The following is a 17,558-nucleotide window of genomic DNA, read 5'->3' on the forward strand; positions in this document are numbered from 1 at the left end:
GAGTGCAACACGCCTCGCATTTTTGCCTGCAAACACGACGGCTGTTTTGCAGCCAATGGACCAAGGCATCATCAAGAATGTTAAAGTCCTGTACAGGCGGCACCTCCTCGAGCGCATGATTTTGTGTATGGATAGCTCCACAAAGTACGAGGTGAGCCTGCTTAGTGCCATCCACATGTTGGCGCGAGCATGGGATCGTGTGAAGCAAGAAACAATCGCGAACTGCTTCAGGGCCTGTTGTTTTGTGGCAGCTTCTTCGGAGGATGCCTCTGAAATTTCAACGGAGGAAGCGTCAACAAGCGAGCTTGACGGCACTGATTTTGGTGATGCTCTCGGGGACGTCAATTTTGAAGATTACGTCGCCGTAGACAAGGCGGTCGAAACGTGCGGTGCGCTGACGGATAGCGAAACTGTAGAGATTATTTGGCCCCAGGAAGCGACCCAGGAAAGCGATGATGACGTTGAAGGCGAGCCGCAACCTAGGGCTGCCGATGTAGCTGCGGGCCTTGCTCTCGCAGAGCGCTTCTTTGCCACTGAAGGTAACGCGGAAGAAGCGTTCCGCCACATCTACAGCCTGCAGAACTTGCTTTCAGCAGCGCGATTCGGCAAGAAGAAGCAAAGCAAGATGACCGACTATTTTTCTTAGAGAAAATACTCGATCACCACAAATAAAGTGCTGTTTTTTGTTTTTTGTGCTTAATTGGAAGTTCGTTTAATTCGAAGTTTTTTGCAGTCCCCGTGAACTTCGTATTCACGGGAGTCGACTGTACCAGTTTTAGAATGGGTCTGAAAAGCCTTCCTGCCTTTTTTTTTTTAAGCTTTCACTTGTCTAATTATATTTGGCTGTTCTAGTTGTACTTATAAAAGGAACAACACAAACTTCTGGTATTGGTGAAAGTGCATCTAATGTCACAGTAGATCCAGAAATTACAAATGTCATGCTTCAGCACTAGCCATTTAATGCAAAGGCGCCAGCTTCCACTGCAGGTCTGTTTCGACAAGTATAGAAGCCTGCCCACTTTTACGGATATTTTGCATCACTTTTATATTCTAACAGAAAACAGCCTAAAAGGGTTGTATGTGTCTACTTCATGTTGCTGTGCAGCATGCAAGTGTGTTATTCTCATTGTGTAGTGAAAGGTTGGTTTTCATAGTGTGTGTACAGTTTTGCATGTCTAAAATTATCCTATCATAATGAAAATCTGCAGTGATACTTTTTATTGTGCATAGAGTGCAACCATTTACAGCTACAGTATGTCCAGGGAAAACATGGGAAAGGCGGGAGATGGAAATTCAAGACGATGAGCAAAACGAGAACAAGGTGAAAGCAGAAGCCAGTGTTTCGACAAGTGGACTTGTCGAGCTGTTGAAAGTAGTTAAAAGAATCTGCATAAGGTTTTCTCTGTGGCTGATGCATAGTGCACCGTGCTTGTCGCTGTGCTTGCTTGGACGTGTTCTTTGTGCTACGATGGACTGCTTTGCGACAGTGGCTAAAGCGCTTGACAGCTCACATTGATTCATGTGTACACTACGCCTTGAAGAAGACAAGTCCACTTGCCGAAGCTTTGGCTCCTGCTCTCACGTTGTTCTCGTTTTGCTTACAGTATGTCCAGTAATATGTAAAGGGGCCCTGAAACACTTTTTATCAAAGTTGCGAAAGGCATTTGACAATAAAGTGCACCATTTTAGAAATATTTTACAACAAAAAGTATTTCATTGTGTTCAGTACAAGCGGAGTTATCGACAATCAAAGATCGCCCTTCATCGCTTCCACTGTGCTCCTGCTCCTTATGCAATGGCTTGCACTGCGGCGGCTACAGTGGATAGGGCAGTGCCCAGGATGCTCTGCCCACTGAATATTGCCGTGGCACGCAGTTTAAATTTGGTTATTTAGGTTCACGTAAACACCATTACTTATGGTTTTGGTGCCTTTGACAAGCCAAACTTGGAAGCTGTCCCTCAATTTACTGTTGAGTTACTATAGGGTTTATGTGCTGCAACGGCGAGCATTATCGCTATGGCGTTGCGCGTCTTGAAAGTACATAAAAGAAACTGCATAAGGTTATCTCTGTGGCCGATACATAGCGCACCATGCCAGTCGCTGTGCGGGCTTGGACGTGTTGTTTGTGCTACGATGGGCTGCTTTGCGACAGTGGCTAAAGCACTTGACAGCTCACTTTGATTCATGTGTACACTACGCTAAGCAACACGCAAATGTGATGCTTGTTGAAGTTGTGCGTCTTGCAGTAACAGATGCAGTGCATTTTTATCGCTATCACCCACATTGCAGTCAACAACTGCACAGCAGTGCCGCCATTTCCAATTATTTTGAGCAAATGGCTTTTAAAGTGTGTTTCACACAACTTCCACAATTGCAAACACGATGAGCACTGCGTGTCTGCTTGTGTTCAAGTGAGTCTATTTGTGCAGAAATGCTATACACAAATACAAAGATGCACTGAAACACGCAGATGCACACTGCGGTATCAGTTGGCAAACTTTAGCTATGCCATGATCTTGTGCTGCGTAGATGCCAGCATAACTTCAGCAAACGATGGTTGCCGAATACTCTTAGTACAAAACTCGATTTTTGTGTCAAGACTTCGAACATAACATTAAAATTCAATACAGTTACACTTCTTTAGCGGTTCATATGTTCCCGGAAAATGTAATATTTTGGCACCAATGTTCAGTACATCACCAAACTGTAATCATATGGTATGTTTTCTGGCCGCTAGATCCCAGGTAAACAAGAAAAGATGCAAGGCGCGCACCATTGCAAACAGTACCCGTCCGCTGCAGCAGTTTCCCCTCAATACTCGCACGCCCGTTTCACAAGAAAAAAACTGTGTGTACTCAGTTTCCTATTCTGGTGCCAGCTAATCTCCTCATAGGCCATTGCACGGCACATTGACAGCACCATTGGAAGCCTACTGCACACTTTCAATATGCAATAATCCAAACGTGCTCCCGTTCCATGCTACATGCGACGCAAAGTCATGGTGGCATCATATACACTCTATTCCAGCATCGGCCACCAGCTCGATTTCATTTCAGTTTCCCATTGCAGTCTTAAAACGCTGCGCAATAGGAAAACAACAACGTGCGTCTCGGCTCTCTCGGGCCTCACCAGCTGGACGTGCACAGACGTCTCATGCCACAATGATGCACGCCATGTGGGCACGTCAAAACTTCCTGCCAAAATTCCCTGCTCAAAAAAGCTGCTGACCCAGGCAGAATTTAAGGAGCGCAAATGAGTGGGTGCCCTAGAAAGTAAATGGAGCACGTGAGTAATGGCTGAAATGCATCTCCATGTGCTAGCAATGGCAGCACAGACTACAACGCATGTGCAAAAAGTAATCTGCGGTAGCCATGTGATGCGCTTTTTGCCATTGCCTCATCAATGGCTCCGGTGAAGGAGAACATATTCTAAAGGCCACTGTTAAAGGAGCTCATTGCGCTTGCAGCAACCATTTGCAGCTGCTGCCAGAAACGTTTGCTCTGTGCACATGTGCTGATCGTCTTTGGCTGAGCTTTGTTTCTTTAGTAAGAAATAATTGTGTTAGAGAGTGCTAATTGGTTGCACGTGGTGGTAGTTCATCATGCTTAGAAATCGCCGGACCATGGCATGACCACCAAGTTTGTTCCTGGCGATGGTGAGACAACGGCGATTGTGGCGTGCTTCGAGAAACAAAGCTTGGCCAGTAACACTAGTTGTGCGTGCAGGAAGCAAACGAGTCTGACAAGAGCTAGCATCGACTGTTGGAAGCAGAGCACTTTTGCCGAAGCCGTCAATAAGGCAATAGTCAAATGTGCACCTGAAGGCTACCGCAGATAACTTTTGCGCATGCTGTGTAGCACATGCTGCTGATGCTAGCGCACGGAGTTGCAGTTAAGCCGCCGCTTGCATGCTCCGTTTACTTTCTGGGGCACTTGTGTGTTTGCCAAAGCCACAAAAATGACAGTGTGTCTCAAGCCGCTCAGGCCCCACCAGCTCAGCACACATAGGTGTCTCATGCTGCAACCATTCGCGCTATGCCTCGCATTATGTAGTTGAGTCAGTTGCACTTCACTACCACAGTTGAGGCTGTCAAATTTTTTAGTGTCTTCATATCGTACATTTTCCCAGTTGATGTTTTATTGAAATTTTTTTTTTCGAGAACGTATGAACGAGGTCCTACTGCAGTTGTATGAGCGTGCCATTGCAACATCGTGTGCAGAACAGATGGTGGAGGTTTCGCGAAGCCATAGGAAAGCATCACCAACCTTTATAGTGACGTTACATGTTCCCTGCTGCTTAGAAGTAAGTAATATTTAGCTTGGGTCTTCACGAAACCATTGTCTTGCATCTAGTATGATTTATTTTTCATGCTAAAAAAGTGTTGCAGGGCTCCTTTTAGGAGGTCCTGAACCACTTGTTGGGGTGGTTCAGGGCCATTCAAACGACACCATTCAAATGCCTAAGGACCAGTCAGTGATAAAACCCACATGACTATGAGAATAATGACCAACGAATTTGAATGAATGGTGAAAAGTGTTTGAATGGTGTTATGTGTTGGATAGTATGATAGTGAAGCGTAGATGGTACTTTTCATGTCTTGTTTTTCACCCCATTGGCTTGGTAATGACTGTGATCGATGAATTGCCTCCTGTGCTGCTCCACATGCGGTTCTTGTTGGCTGATTTTTTTTTTTTTTTTTTCAGTTCAGTTCGTTTATTCAGACATACATTGCCTGGGTTGAAAGGACTAAAAGGCAGATGAGCTCTGCCTGACTAAGGTCCCCCCACCCATACATTTGCTCAGAAGCAGTGAGAATAAAAAAAAAGAGAAAAACAATGGCTTTGTACATTAAAGCGCCACAAAAAGATTTTCATGAACAGAGGTAATATTGTGATTAGGCATTTTAAATTGAGTAACGAAATCACACAATAATGCAACAGCAACAACCCATAAGAAGCACAAACGCGTACATAAATGGCAACATATTAAAAAGTACAAAGTTTGTGCAAGCGTTATACAAAATGTAACATAATTCCTAACAATGTATAACTGTTAGAAAACGCAGCAGAACACGAGGTTATAGAACAATAAAAAGTTTTTTTTTTTTTAAACTCAAGAACTTATTTAGGACAGAGCCGGCATAGTCACACAGTTATTTGATCTATTGTGCCAAATATGATTCCTGAGTGGTCGATGGATTGCTGTATTTTACTTCTAATGTTTCGTGTGTGATTCGGCTTGGGTGTGCTACATAAGGCAGGCTTGTTACGGAAATAAGCATAGTTGTGAGTGGCGTCGGTCCGGTCCTGTCGTTCTTGTTCTTCTGTCCTGTTCTATTGCGCCTTACTCTTTACTCATTCAAGCATGAACCAACTAGCCCAAGCAAGAGTTTTACTATCTTTTCAACGGAAGCCTGCTCCTCGCTCCTTTCTGGACGCTTTATTTCATAATATAGCGGATTCTTATATGCAGCAGCTATTGGCCAATGGATGACATCAATCTAGAAGGTTGTTTGGATAAGTGCGTTTCTTCCTACTGTTACTGCGTATAATTATTGATGCAGTTTAATGAACAGGCTGAAGTAAGCGGAAATCTGCTTTCTAATTTTGATAATAATTACGTGCTTCTGGAAGAAGCCGACTATTGTCTGCTCTCACTGGGCCACGGTCGCCCGCATAGGAATTAAACTTTGGCCACTCTGCATATCGATGTCATAGCTACCAGGTCTAGCTAATTTCGACTAGTTTTGAACACTTAGATAGCCTCGAACCACGCAAAACTTAAGGTCAGACCTCATGCTCTTGTGGTTTCGCCTGCCACAGTGGCTTAGCGGCTATGGTGTTGCACTGCTAAGCACAAGGTCACGGGATAAAATACAGCAGCCGCATTTTGATGGGGGTTAAATGCAAAAATGCCCGTGTCTCATGCATTGGGGTCACATTCAAGATCCCTTGGTAGTCAAAATTAATCCGTGGTCTACCACTATGGCATGTCTTGTGATGAAATCGTGGTTTTGGCTTGTAAAACCACAGAATTCACTCATTCATCACCACATTCTCGCTTGCCAGTGTGCACTCACTCCTGGCTGTTCCTGGTTAGACGCCTTGGCAGACTTTGCCTTGTAATGAGCTGCAGTCTATGCTCATTACAATGGACTTGTGTACAACAGACTCTCAGATATAATGGACCATATTTCAGCCTTAGTTTGTTCGACCTATTTTATTAATGCAACGAAGTTGGCTTTTAATGGATCACACTGCACCGGACTAATGGCTACAGCGGATGAAATAAGTGGCAATTTTTTTTTCTAAAATTGGGCGTATAAAACGTACATTTGACGTGTCGACACAGGCCGACAACTGACTTGCGAGCATCAGCCGATGATCACGGCTCTACATTGCGCGTGCGAGGGAGAAAGGCGGGGCGGGAACGCACCGTCTTCTTTTGCGCGTGAAGCATTGGGGAGGGGGGGGATAGAGAGAGAGGGTGGTTCTACTCCAGCGGTGCTGCCACCATATCTTGAAAGCGATCTGCAATGTGGACAAAGTGCGCCCAGTGCCAGTAGCTTCATATGCGCTGTGCTTTCCACGTTTAGTTAGCATAGAAGTGAGAGACAGCATGAAGATCAAATTGCTTGCTGCTGCTGCCAGTTATCTTGCTTAATTTGCCATCGCAATTGATGCTTCACCTTTCGGGCGAAACTACGACTCTTTCTTTTTTTTCTTCTTTTTTTCTTTTTTTTTGCTTTAGATGTTTGTCACTCGCTGTTTGCAATAAAGTTGTTAGACATTGCGACAAAAGTTCCGCAAGTGAGACGTTTCGGATATTACCAACTTCGGATAAAATGGACCTTTTTTGTCGGATTATCAGGGTCTGTTGTAACAAGAGTCGACTGTATTGATAGCACTTCATAATGCGCAAGTTGGATGTGGCTACTATCTGTTGGTCAAGCTAGTGCAGGACTAGCTGGCCCACACCACACAGCATAGTCACACAGGAGCATATGAGCACGAGCATGCACTCTAGCCCTGTCATGCAAAAAGCAAACGCTGCAGTTGCTTGTAGCTGCGGTCTGCTATGTACCATAGATATCGCAGCCACCAGTGAGTCCACTGGCTGAGGGCGCTGCAGCTTCCTGAGGACAGCTGCGCTTGGTGCATCGTAGGCACCAAAATCAGAATTAGTGGTGTCTATGTGAACATCCAAAATCAAATTTGAACTGTGCACCATGCTGACGTTCAGTAGGCGGAGTGTTGTGGGCACACCCCACTCCTCTATAACCTTTTCAGTGCAACTAATTGTGCAAATCATTGAAGAAGTAGCAGAAAAATTGCAAATGGTATGTTTGATTGCTCCTGCTAAGGTCATTTAAGAATGTTTTGTAGCGAAATATTTCTGAAATAGTCTAATTTAACTTCAAATGCATTTCTCAACTTCAATAAAAAGTGGTTTTGGGCCCCTTTAAGAAAAAGATGGTTTGGCTTGGAGAGAGTTGGGAATATGAATATTGAGAATTCTTCAACTTGTTGAACGCTACAACTCTCACAGGGAATTCTGGCTTTCTAATTTCACCTTGCAGGTATTGAGAAGCAAATTGAGTTATTCCACAATAACCATTTCAAATGATTAGCATAGGAAAGAAATGCGTACAATAAGATGACCATTTAGCCATTGTGCTCTTTAAAAATAAAAAAAATAAATAAAGGATCGACATGTAAACTAATGACCATTTTGGAAAGCTGGAACAGAACTTTGTCGCTGCCTCAAATTGTGTAATTCCATCTCTATAACAAAAATGCGTAGGAGGCACGTTTTTCATTAACTATAGAAAGCAGCCACATACCGTATTTACTCGATTCTAAGCACCCCCTTTCTTTCACGATCACGATGCCCAAAGTGAGGGTGGTGCTTAGATTCGAAAAATCTAGAATGACCCCCCCTCCCTCTTTTCGCTGCGACATCACGACGAGATGGATGCGAGACATAACATTTTATTTTGCAAACATTCAAAAGAAAACTCGGTGCAGACAGTAAACCCACCGCGTGTGTACGATGCTCAGTCACTATCACTGCCACTCGAGTTCGTCGCACCGCTTGAACCGCTGCTCTCGGTATTCCACAGCAGGTCGTCTTCAGTTCCGTCGAAGTTGTTTGTGATCGAGCACTTAGACCCTCTTCCACGCGCCCGTAATCCACTTTGCGATGGTTAATGGAGCCGCTTTCTGCAGCTTTCCCATCGGCGTCATCTTCCGGTCAGGGTTTCGCACCCACTCTTCGTACTCCTATCGAAGATTGCCTTTGAAGGGCTTGTTAACTGAAACGTCGAGGGGTTGCAGCACTGGCGTCATGCCACCGGGAATCACAACTACATCGCTATTGATGTTCCGAAGCTTTGTCTTTACCTCCGGGTTCAGATGGCCGCGAAACACGTCCAACAGAAGCACCAACCGCGTAATCATTCCAGAGTGAGCAAGCGTGTTTGGCGGCCTCGACTATGCGCTCTTCCTAACAAATAGGGGGTGCTTAGATTCGCATGCAAACTTTTTTCCCAACTTTTTGGCGAAAATAGAGGGGGGGAGGGGGTGCTTAGAATCGCGAAAATACGGTATTACAAGTGGTGTGGTGTATAATGGAGCCACTTATCATAAACTGTTGCTTCATGCATCTTAATCTTAGTGTTCATAATGTGTGTGACCACAAATGTGTGCTCTTCAGTTGTAATAAGTGCACACTCTTTTATTAGACATGTTGCCAAAATAACATTGTGCTGTTAAGCATATTTGCTGCTTCTTTTGTTTTCAATCATTGTAAAAAAGTTTACAAATCAATGTTTGCACCATAAAAAACTTGATCTATAGCGAAAGCCTTATTGAAAAGCTGGTGACTAGATTTAGCTTGCACTAAAGTTTTGGCTTTAATCAAAATCTTAATCACTGCCTTCTCTTTTTTTTTCTTGAATATAACTTTTTCTTGAATTTCTATGCATATATATATCTGTTTGGAACTGCATGGCATGGCAGTCCCTTTTCCTCTTTCTACACTATTATATTTATGCGCAGGTATGCATGACAGGCAGCTTTACGTGCAACATAGTGGCAGCATACAGTCTGAAGTTTTTGGAGCACATTCGCAGTTGATTGATCCTCACAGGAGCAACTTGCCACAAGTGGAATGGAAGCCCTATGTCGCCTCAGGTAGGGAACCATTCTACCAAAATACTCTCATATTAGAGGAATAGGATCATACAGGAGGCCTTCCAACCAGTCTCTTCATAAAACTCAAGCGGTACTTGAATGGAGTTTCAGAGTGAACTAATTGCATCGGAGGGAAGAAGAGAAGAGCAATACCTAATAATGGCCCCTCACCAGGCCACACAACAAACTTCAGTTATACACTGGAAGTTGTTACGTGTCCTCTAGGGAGGGCTCTGCCGAAAAAAATTTTCAAATTGGCTCATTAATAGCCGAGATAGACATATTTCAGGCCCGCGAACCTATGAATTCAGGTGGTGAGCTTCACCACAAATATAGACACCCTGTCCACTTGCCCCATGTAGCCTCTGCAAGCAAAATTTCTTCCCTGTGTTCTCCCATACCAAAGCTCAATTGCGTGACGCATATGTCATAGGCGCCGGCTTCATTTTTGTTTTCTCCTCACTTTTTTGTGGTGTGGAGCACTTCCGCTGATGGCGTTGCACGTGAGCTGTTGCGATTGTCTCATTTCGCGCAGCACACAATATTGCGCGGCGCGAAGTAAAACATAAAACATGCAGACATTCAGTTTGTGCGTTTTTTTATTATTTCTCTAAGCTTTAATTCGTTTATTCAAGCAACATATTACACAAATAATGGATATTGCCTTGAATAATTCTTGAAGTAACGTGTCACCATGAGCGACGTTACAGCACAAACACGTGTACGTAAGTGCAGTAGCATGTGTACGTTATTCTCCGGCTTGGAGCGGGGCAGCCATGAGGAGAAGGGCAAACACCGTTCGGTTTGAAATATCAAATGTTTTCGCGGTGCGTAGCGATGTAATACTTTGCAGACACGATCGTTATCAAGCATTGTATATGCTCTATGCTTGTCAGGTCAAAATGGCCAGACCTGGTGAGGGCTCCTTTAACCATATAGATACCTAAAAAATATTTGATTTTCTATCTAAATGGGCAAAATACACTGAGAATAAGCGTAATCAATGAAAAGAAAAAAAAATTGTGGAAGGTTTTTGAGCAATAGGAGCAAAACACTAGACAAAAGACTGGAAATAGGCTTTGCCCCAAGCCAACTGTGGCTTTGTTTGGAATTTGTACAGACAGCTCTCATCATGTGGGACCTATTCGTGAACATTTCATCACATGTATGATTTCACTGCAGCTGGAGATCTTACATAGGTCTGTCTCCTCTAATTGTGCTTTCAAAAGAAAGTGTCGCATGCCAAAATTCTTGTTCCCTGGCCTGTGTTCGAGCTATAACCAAACAGATGATGCTTGCTGCCGGTCATTCATTGTTGGCCGAAGACATTTAGCCAAAAACTTCGTACTCAATACCAAAACTCTGCGAGAAAAAAAAAAGTTTTCTGGTATGTTGCCTGTCGGCAACACTCATCCGTGAAGGGTTGATCATTCATTTTTCCTTGGAGCATTGACTATTGCATTCACCATTTTAATGAAAGGGTAAATAAATGCACTGTCACTTCATAATTATTTATCACTTATTTTTCTTGCTTCATCGCTAACTTTCAATGCTGTTTGTGCCTTTTTGGTGTGGTTTGTAATGTGCATTTTTTTTATCTCTTCATTGCTCACCTTGGTTTAACTATGCCCAGAATAAGTGTTAAGCATGACCCCATGAATGCCTTGATTTACCTCAGAAATGTTTTTCACCATAAGTTTCTTCAATATATCACGTATTAATAAAATAATGAAAAGGAATTGCGCTTTACGACCTTTGAGGATGCTGACTCTTTTTGTCATTCCTACTGCATTATTAAATGTGCTGCCACTGCAGCCTGACACTTACAGTTCCCCCTTCACAGGTGCATCGTTATGCCATGCCTTCTTTATTCATCTCTGTCTCACATGCTACTCTTGCTTGATTACATCCTTAAAAGGACGCTAAAAGAAAAATGTTAAGTTGAGCTAGATTGAAAGATTAGGCTTCTGTGATAATGAACTCGTCATTAGTAGTGAGAACAGAGCTTTTGTAAGCGAGAAAATGATGAAAACCGAAAACCAGTGTGGTGCCACCAGTTGGGGACTACGGTACCTCTCCTGTGATGTCAGCACTGGCTGACTCACAGATAGCACCATAGAGGGAGGTCACATGGAGGTTACGTGAACTCATACATTTTGGCATGGGCAGTTCAAGTTGAGTAGCAGCAGTGGGACGTTTGCACAATTTTCTTCTCAACAAAGTAAGTTATTGGCATGCAGAAAGCAATGATAGACTTGTAGAAATGTATCGATTTAGCTTGACCTAATATTTTTGTTTAGTCACCCTTCAACATTCAGCTCACATTGCTTTGTCCTTGTTTACATTTCATTTTTTCTGACAGTTGAAACCATGAAAAATTATGGCAGTTTCAAACAGGTATAGGAAAAGGCATCCACATACCTGCCAGCTATCCTGAATTTTCTGTAAAGTTTTAGAATATGGCTCATTCTATGATTTTATCAATGTTGCGTAGAGTTTAACAAAAATAAACTCTGTTCGCGAGAACGTTTTCCTTGTTGGTCTCTAAGTCTTCTGATGATGAAATGACGCAAGAGGGGTACTTGCTCCGAGCAGCCTATTTGGACAAGTTCCTGAAGCATGTGAAATAGGCAACAGCAGAGTTGCTGTGACCTAAAAACGATATGTGTCAGTCTATGCTAGTCGAAGTTTACTGCTGCTTGTGTGCTGCATCTAGAGGTAGATCATTGTTAACAAAGTAGGTATGTATCCAAGAAATAGCATGTGCTCAGGGCAAGCTTAAATGCCTCCTATTCCCCCTTCCCCCCCCCCCCCTTGTAGTGTTGTGTCTGCAAGATTTCTCAGAATTTTAAAGCCGGTATGCAAGCAACTGTTTGTGCGAGAATGGAACATTTCTCTACTCAACATACAGGAGCAATTTCGGAGTGATAGCCGTTATATGTGCTTTTAACTGCCATGAATCTATCCATAGCCATTGCAATAAAACATTGCACAGATTTTCTTAACGCTTTAACAATGGCACATATAAATACACCCCAAAATATTTATTTTCTATCTAAATTTGTAAAACACATTGAGAATAAGCATAATAATAATTAAAAAATATTTGTGGAAACTTTTTCAGCAATGGGGAACCAGCACTGTAGGTTCGAACTAGAGTTACTGTATGTGCTACCAAGGTAGTACATACAGTAACTCTAGTTCGAACCGACACACAGCGCTCCCTTGAGGACATCGTGTGCATTGTTGAGTAGTTAAAAAAAATGGCCAGTAGCAGTACAATGGGGGATATGTGCAAAAGCTGTTAAAGAAAGCTTGAAGGCAGTAGTTATTCCTTTCTGGTTAATTGCCACAACTAGAGAAGTCGTAATATAGCCCTATTCTATTACTTTTCATAAAATCTAAGAGCATAAGCGACGGCGACGTTGAGTTCAGGCAGGCGTGAGCACATGCTGTTTCATATATTATTTCTACAGCTTCTTGGAATAAGATATCCTTGTGCATTTGATTTTATTGAAAGCAAAACTAGTAATAACCGAGAACATGTTTCTAGTACAAGAATATATACAGCCGGCAATTTTTTGGGGAGCACTAAGAGTAATATTAGTGCCAGCCAGCGTAACTGCCTTTCAGAGTTTCCAGCGGTGTGACCCTTTTGGAGTGCTTGATGACAAAATGAAAAGGCAGCAAATGACATTGTGAATTATACCATCTCACATCGAACATAGACTATGAACACTTCATGTTTACTGTAGAAATAGCGCATCGATGCTGCACCAGCATGTTGCTGCAACGGTGGCGCAAACTTCGACGTTTTCTGTTATGCAGCTTCTATTTCAGGCAGAATGATGCTGGCTTGAGTAAAGTGACGAGTAATGTTCATTTTATTAAAATTGATGTTCATGGTCAAGTATTTAGCACCAACGAGAGTTCCGATGCAAGTCAAGTTCAGCTGCAGTGCACGGCTGCCGACAGTGCACACTGAACCAGCTTGGCTGTGCTCGCATCACAGCCGGTGGCACCACAAATATCAGCATATTTTCTTTGTGTGAAATCAGCGACACTGGTAGCAAAACATTACGGCTTGGGAGCATCAGCTACAGATTCGAAGTGAACCAGGCAAGGCCTAGTGACAATATTGGTGGCGAGTGGTCAGTGGTGAGGCTGCTGCCAACGCTAGAGCATAGCTGCGACCACTTCTCTGTCGTTGAATGGCCACATCGCTGTGCCACAGGGAGATCTTGCAGGGAGATCCTCTGTGTGACAGGGAGATCTCACCGTTTGCCAGTAAGACTGCTGTCGGCCGGTGGTTCGTGAACTGCAAACACCATGCAGTGAGTTGCCGTGGCACGAACGTGAATGCACCTTTAATTCCAGCACCAAAGAGACCATAAGTGATTCCTAAGAAATCAACCTTTCTCTACTTACAAAGGAACTGTCTCAAATAGTGTCGGGAATATGCAGAAATGAAACAACCGTTGCTTCATGAGCCTAAAGAATTCAGCGAAAAACAAACCAGGTGACTGCTACAATGAGTAAAAGCAACTGCTCCTTGTACAGTAGAAACTTACCCGTTTTGACATTTGTCAAGATGCTACTTTCCCACATAGCATGGCCATCACTATGGCTAGAATTTGACACCAACAAACCTTCATAATATTTATTTTGCGTGATCTGATTTGCAAATGTTGGGCACTAGGAGCCAGGTGTATATTTCGTATATTTTAGGTTTCTTTAACTCTCAGTACTTATGCTAAAAATAGAAAATTATTACTTTCATTTGTGTTTTGTAAGGTGGTGATTTGAGTTTCACATAAGAATTCACAAAAATTATCTGAGTAATTATTACTGCTATACATTCATTAAAAACACTAGTGAGCTAGCTATAATTTTATTTATCGTGGTATACATTGTGACTGTTACGTCCTGAAATAAGATGTTAAAACATAAAAGCGCTTAAAATGAGCACATTTCTAGTGGTAACGAAAGAGTTCATCAAAAAGGGTTAAAAAAAGGGCTTTATCAGCATTCTGCTGGGAAGCATGTCTAAGCTGCTCTTGTTGATTTCTTGAATACCTTTTTCACACATATGACACTGCTCATACCTATGAATGCATCATCCAGGGGCTATAAAATCTATGATTAATGTCTTTAGTAGGTATTTCTTTTTTAAGGGGATGCTGACAAAAACATATCTCAAGGTCAGCTGTTTTCATACGAGTACCTCTGTAGAGATAATCCAACCTGTTGGCATAAAAATGCCAGTTACTGATTGCATATAAAATGACACCGTGTATATTGAGGTACGCAGCATTTCGCTCCAGACTTGATAAAAAAAATGTTGCTCATTGTTGTCTGGAAAGTATGACCCTTGACAAGTGCTTACCAAATTGTAGCATAGTAAGCATAGCTTTTAGTTCTGGTTGTAGTCTTCATGTAATTTCAAATGGGGGACCACATTTATTAGCTCTTTATGCATTTTTCCAAATCAATTAAAAATTTCTGTTGAAGGATTGTAAAAAATTAGTAGTTCAGATAATGTACTGGCAGCAAAGTAAACATACCTTTAAGTCACAGCGTGTAATTAATTGTCTCCCAGATATCGTAAGGGTGTGATCAAAGCTGGAAGCTACATAAACATGTAGCTGAAAATGTGTGTCCTTACAAGATGGTTTATAAATACATATGTATCATTAAGAGTAGGTATGGGAGTGGGTTTTAGAATAAGTTTGTATAGGGGAGGAGTGTAGATTATAGAGAGTAGTGTGAAAGTAGTTGCTAAATGCATTGGTCACTTAACACAGTTGCTAATTTGAAGGAGTATGAACTAACCACACTACCAAAAAATTTTACTTTGCAGCACCTAGCCGAACACCAATCATCAACACTGGCAATAAAGCAGCACCTCCAATGCTGGAAGAATCTAGTTCTTCCAGGAAGGCACTCATGATTAAAGATGACATTTTAGACTACCCTTTTGGTAAGTTGAGCTGTGCCGCATGACGCTTGTTCTCTGCTCTACATTCAGCCCCTACATTTTTGTTGCTCTCTTGTTTTGTCTGCAGTTTATGTGTTAGGAATAATTCTCAATGAACTAGATTAGATAAGAACTGCCATTAACAATTTCAGGACAGTGGCTACCTCTGTGATGTGTGCTGCTTGAAAAAGTAGAGTGGCAATTATGAAGCTGCTTGAGCTTTTTAACAGCTAGCAGTTTTTTGCTGGTGTATTGCATGGCATGCCAATTTGTATGTGTCTTTCTTTCCTGATGTCTCTTTGTCTTAGGAGAAACCAGTTTATTTTCTATTAGTCTAACATGATTATGATGTGGTATTCTACTCACGGCTTCAACTCTCGTGGCTTCTCTTTTTCATCCAGACACTGGCTACTATCTCTACAAGGGTGTTGATTTAGATAATGATTCGGTGCTATTGTGCGAGAAAGAGGAAGTGGCCGAAACCTTCAATGAACACATTGTTAAGTCTTTGCGCTTTTGGTGGTAAGTTCACCTTATCTTGATTCTCAAATGAAAATGTTAATCTTTGTTTTTACTTTGCTGGAAAATCTAAAAAAAAAATGAATTGACGCACTGTTTTTGAAATTGAAAACTCATTGACTTCAAGAGTTGGAGACATAATAGCAGTGTCTGGTAGCATACAAATTCAATCCGAAATTTCCCCATAACATACTGTGCTGCCTCGACAGAAAGTGGTACACTGATCCACTAATTCATCCCCCCTCTGGTAATAAGGTAATGTGAATGTTTTTGTTTGTAATAATGACATTCATTCACATTGTGTGCTTTTGTAAGGGTCTGAGTTGTGTGTGTGTGTGTGTGTGTAAGTGCATTCTGTTTCTGTGCATGTCTCTCGATAAGTCTGTATGTGGATGTGCAAGCACACATGCTGGTTTGTTCATTTCATCCATGCTCGCCTTCACTCGATTCTCCTGTTGTTCATTCTTCAGGAGATGGGGCATAAATTCGCTATGATGTGGTGTCAGGGTGTCTACCAACCAGGAAGATCGGGAATACTCAGGGATTTTAAATAGTCTGGAAATACTCTGGGAAACCTCAGGGAATTTCTGCTTCTATCAGGGGAAATTAGCTGTAATTTTATTGAAAGGGAACAAAGGGCACGCTAATGCTCGCCTGAGTAACAAAGAGGAATCGTAAGGAATCGACTTTGATGCCATGTCGTCGGTTGGAGGAGTTTGCAGTGTACGGTGAACGCCCGGTTTGTGGGACATGCCCGATAATTCGGATGGTTTCGCGGCGCCACCATGTACCCTATAGAGTCCATGTATAAGAACATCTGAAATTTTGGATGCAGGAACCATTCGCAGTCCAATTTTCTGGACTTTAACAGATGGCGAACAGAGACAACTTTTCGAAAGATATAAGATAGGGATCGTACAATCGGAAAGTTCAGTGAAAAATCTGGAGTCTCCTGGGCGAATCGGGGGAGTTGGCATGTATGCAGAAGGGACGAGTTAGTAATATGCATAAAAACACACACACACACACACACACACACACACACACATATATATATATATATATATATATATATATATATATATATATATATATGGATCGGCGCATGCGCGGAACTTCTGCACCGCTAGCCGACCCCGAGCTAAAGAGGAAGGGCCTTCTCCTTTTTGCACCCTAGTAACCCCGCTGTTAGGTGGCGTTAGCAGAGCAACACTTGCGCCATCTCTCGTACTACGCTGCAAGCGTACCAACTGCCGCAGTAAAGCCACGCGGCGAAGCCGGATTACAAGAGATGGGAGCTATGCGAGAAAACAACATATCAGGGGATGCGTGAGAGTGTCGCATCCCCACAACCCTGACATTTTCGACCTGAACGCGCGGAACTCCCTTTGCACAACATCCCCTTTGCATCTAACTACAGTCATGAAGCATCGTATAAGTACCAGTGATGCGGCACCTGTTCACCAACGTTCATACTGGCTGTCGCCCTCTGAGCAACAAGTTATCTAGAGAGAAGTTGACAAAATGCTTGCAAAAGGGATTATTAAGCACTCTTCCAGCCCGTGGGGTTCCCCTATTGTTCTCGTCAAAAAGAAGGATAACAGCTGGCGATATTGTGTAGACAATCGTCATCTAAACACGATCGCCAACAAAGATATATATCCACTTCCACGCATTGACGATGCTCTGGATTGTCTTCCCGGTGCCACTTATTTTTCATCATTAGACCATTGCTCTGGATGTTGGCAAATTGCCGTGGATGAAATGGACCATGAGAAGACCACATTCGTCACACCTGATGCCCTATATCAGCTTGTGCAATGCCCCGGCGACCTTTGAACGGATGATGGACATGCTCTTGCCTAGC

General features: G+C 42.7%; 1 protein-coding gene across 2 annotated transcripts in view; it reads left to right on the forward strand.

The window, feature by feature from the left end:
• Nucleotides 1-17,558, forward strand: part of LOC135901499 (eukaryotic translation initiation factor 2-alpha kinase 3-like) — a 100,758-nt gene that overhangs the window by 11,682 nt on the left and 71,518 nt on the right. For both annotated transcript variants that reach the window (XM_065431296.1, XM_065431303.1), the window contains exons 7-9: nucleotides 9,061-9,195; nucleotides 15,056-15,175; nucleotides 15,574-15,694. In XM_065431296.1, the coding sequence (XP_065287368.1) occupies nucleotides 9,061-9,195; nucleotides 15,056-15,175; nucleotides 15,574-15,694 (376 nt within the window). The remainder of the gene's footprint in view (nucleotides 1-9,060; nucleotides 9,196-15,055; nucleotides 15,176-15,573; nucleotides 15,695-17,558) is intronic.

This window comes from Dermacentor albipictus, chromosome 1 (genome assembly GCF_038994185.2).
Source record: "Dermacentor albipictus isolate Rhodes 1998 colony chromosome 1, USDA_Dalb.pri_finalv2, whole genome shotgun sequence".
In the NCBI taxonomy this organism is placed as follows: Eukaryota; Metazoa; Arthropoda; class Arachnida; order Ixodida; family Ixodidae; genus Dermacentor; species Dermacentor albipictus.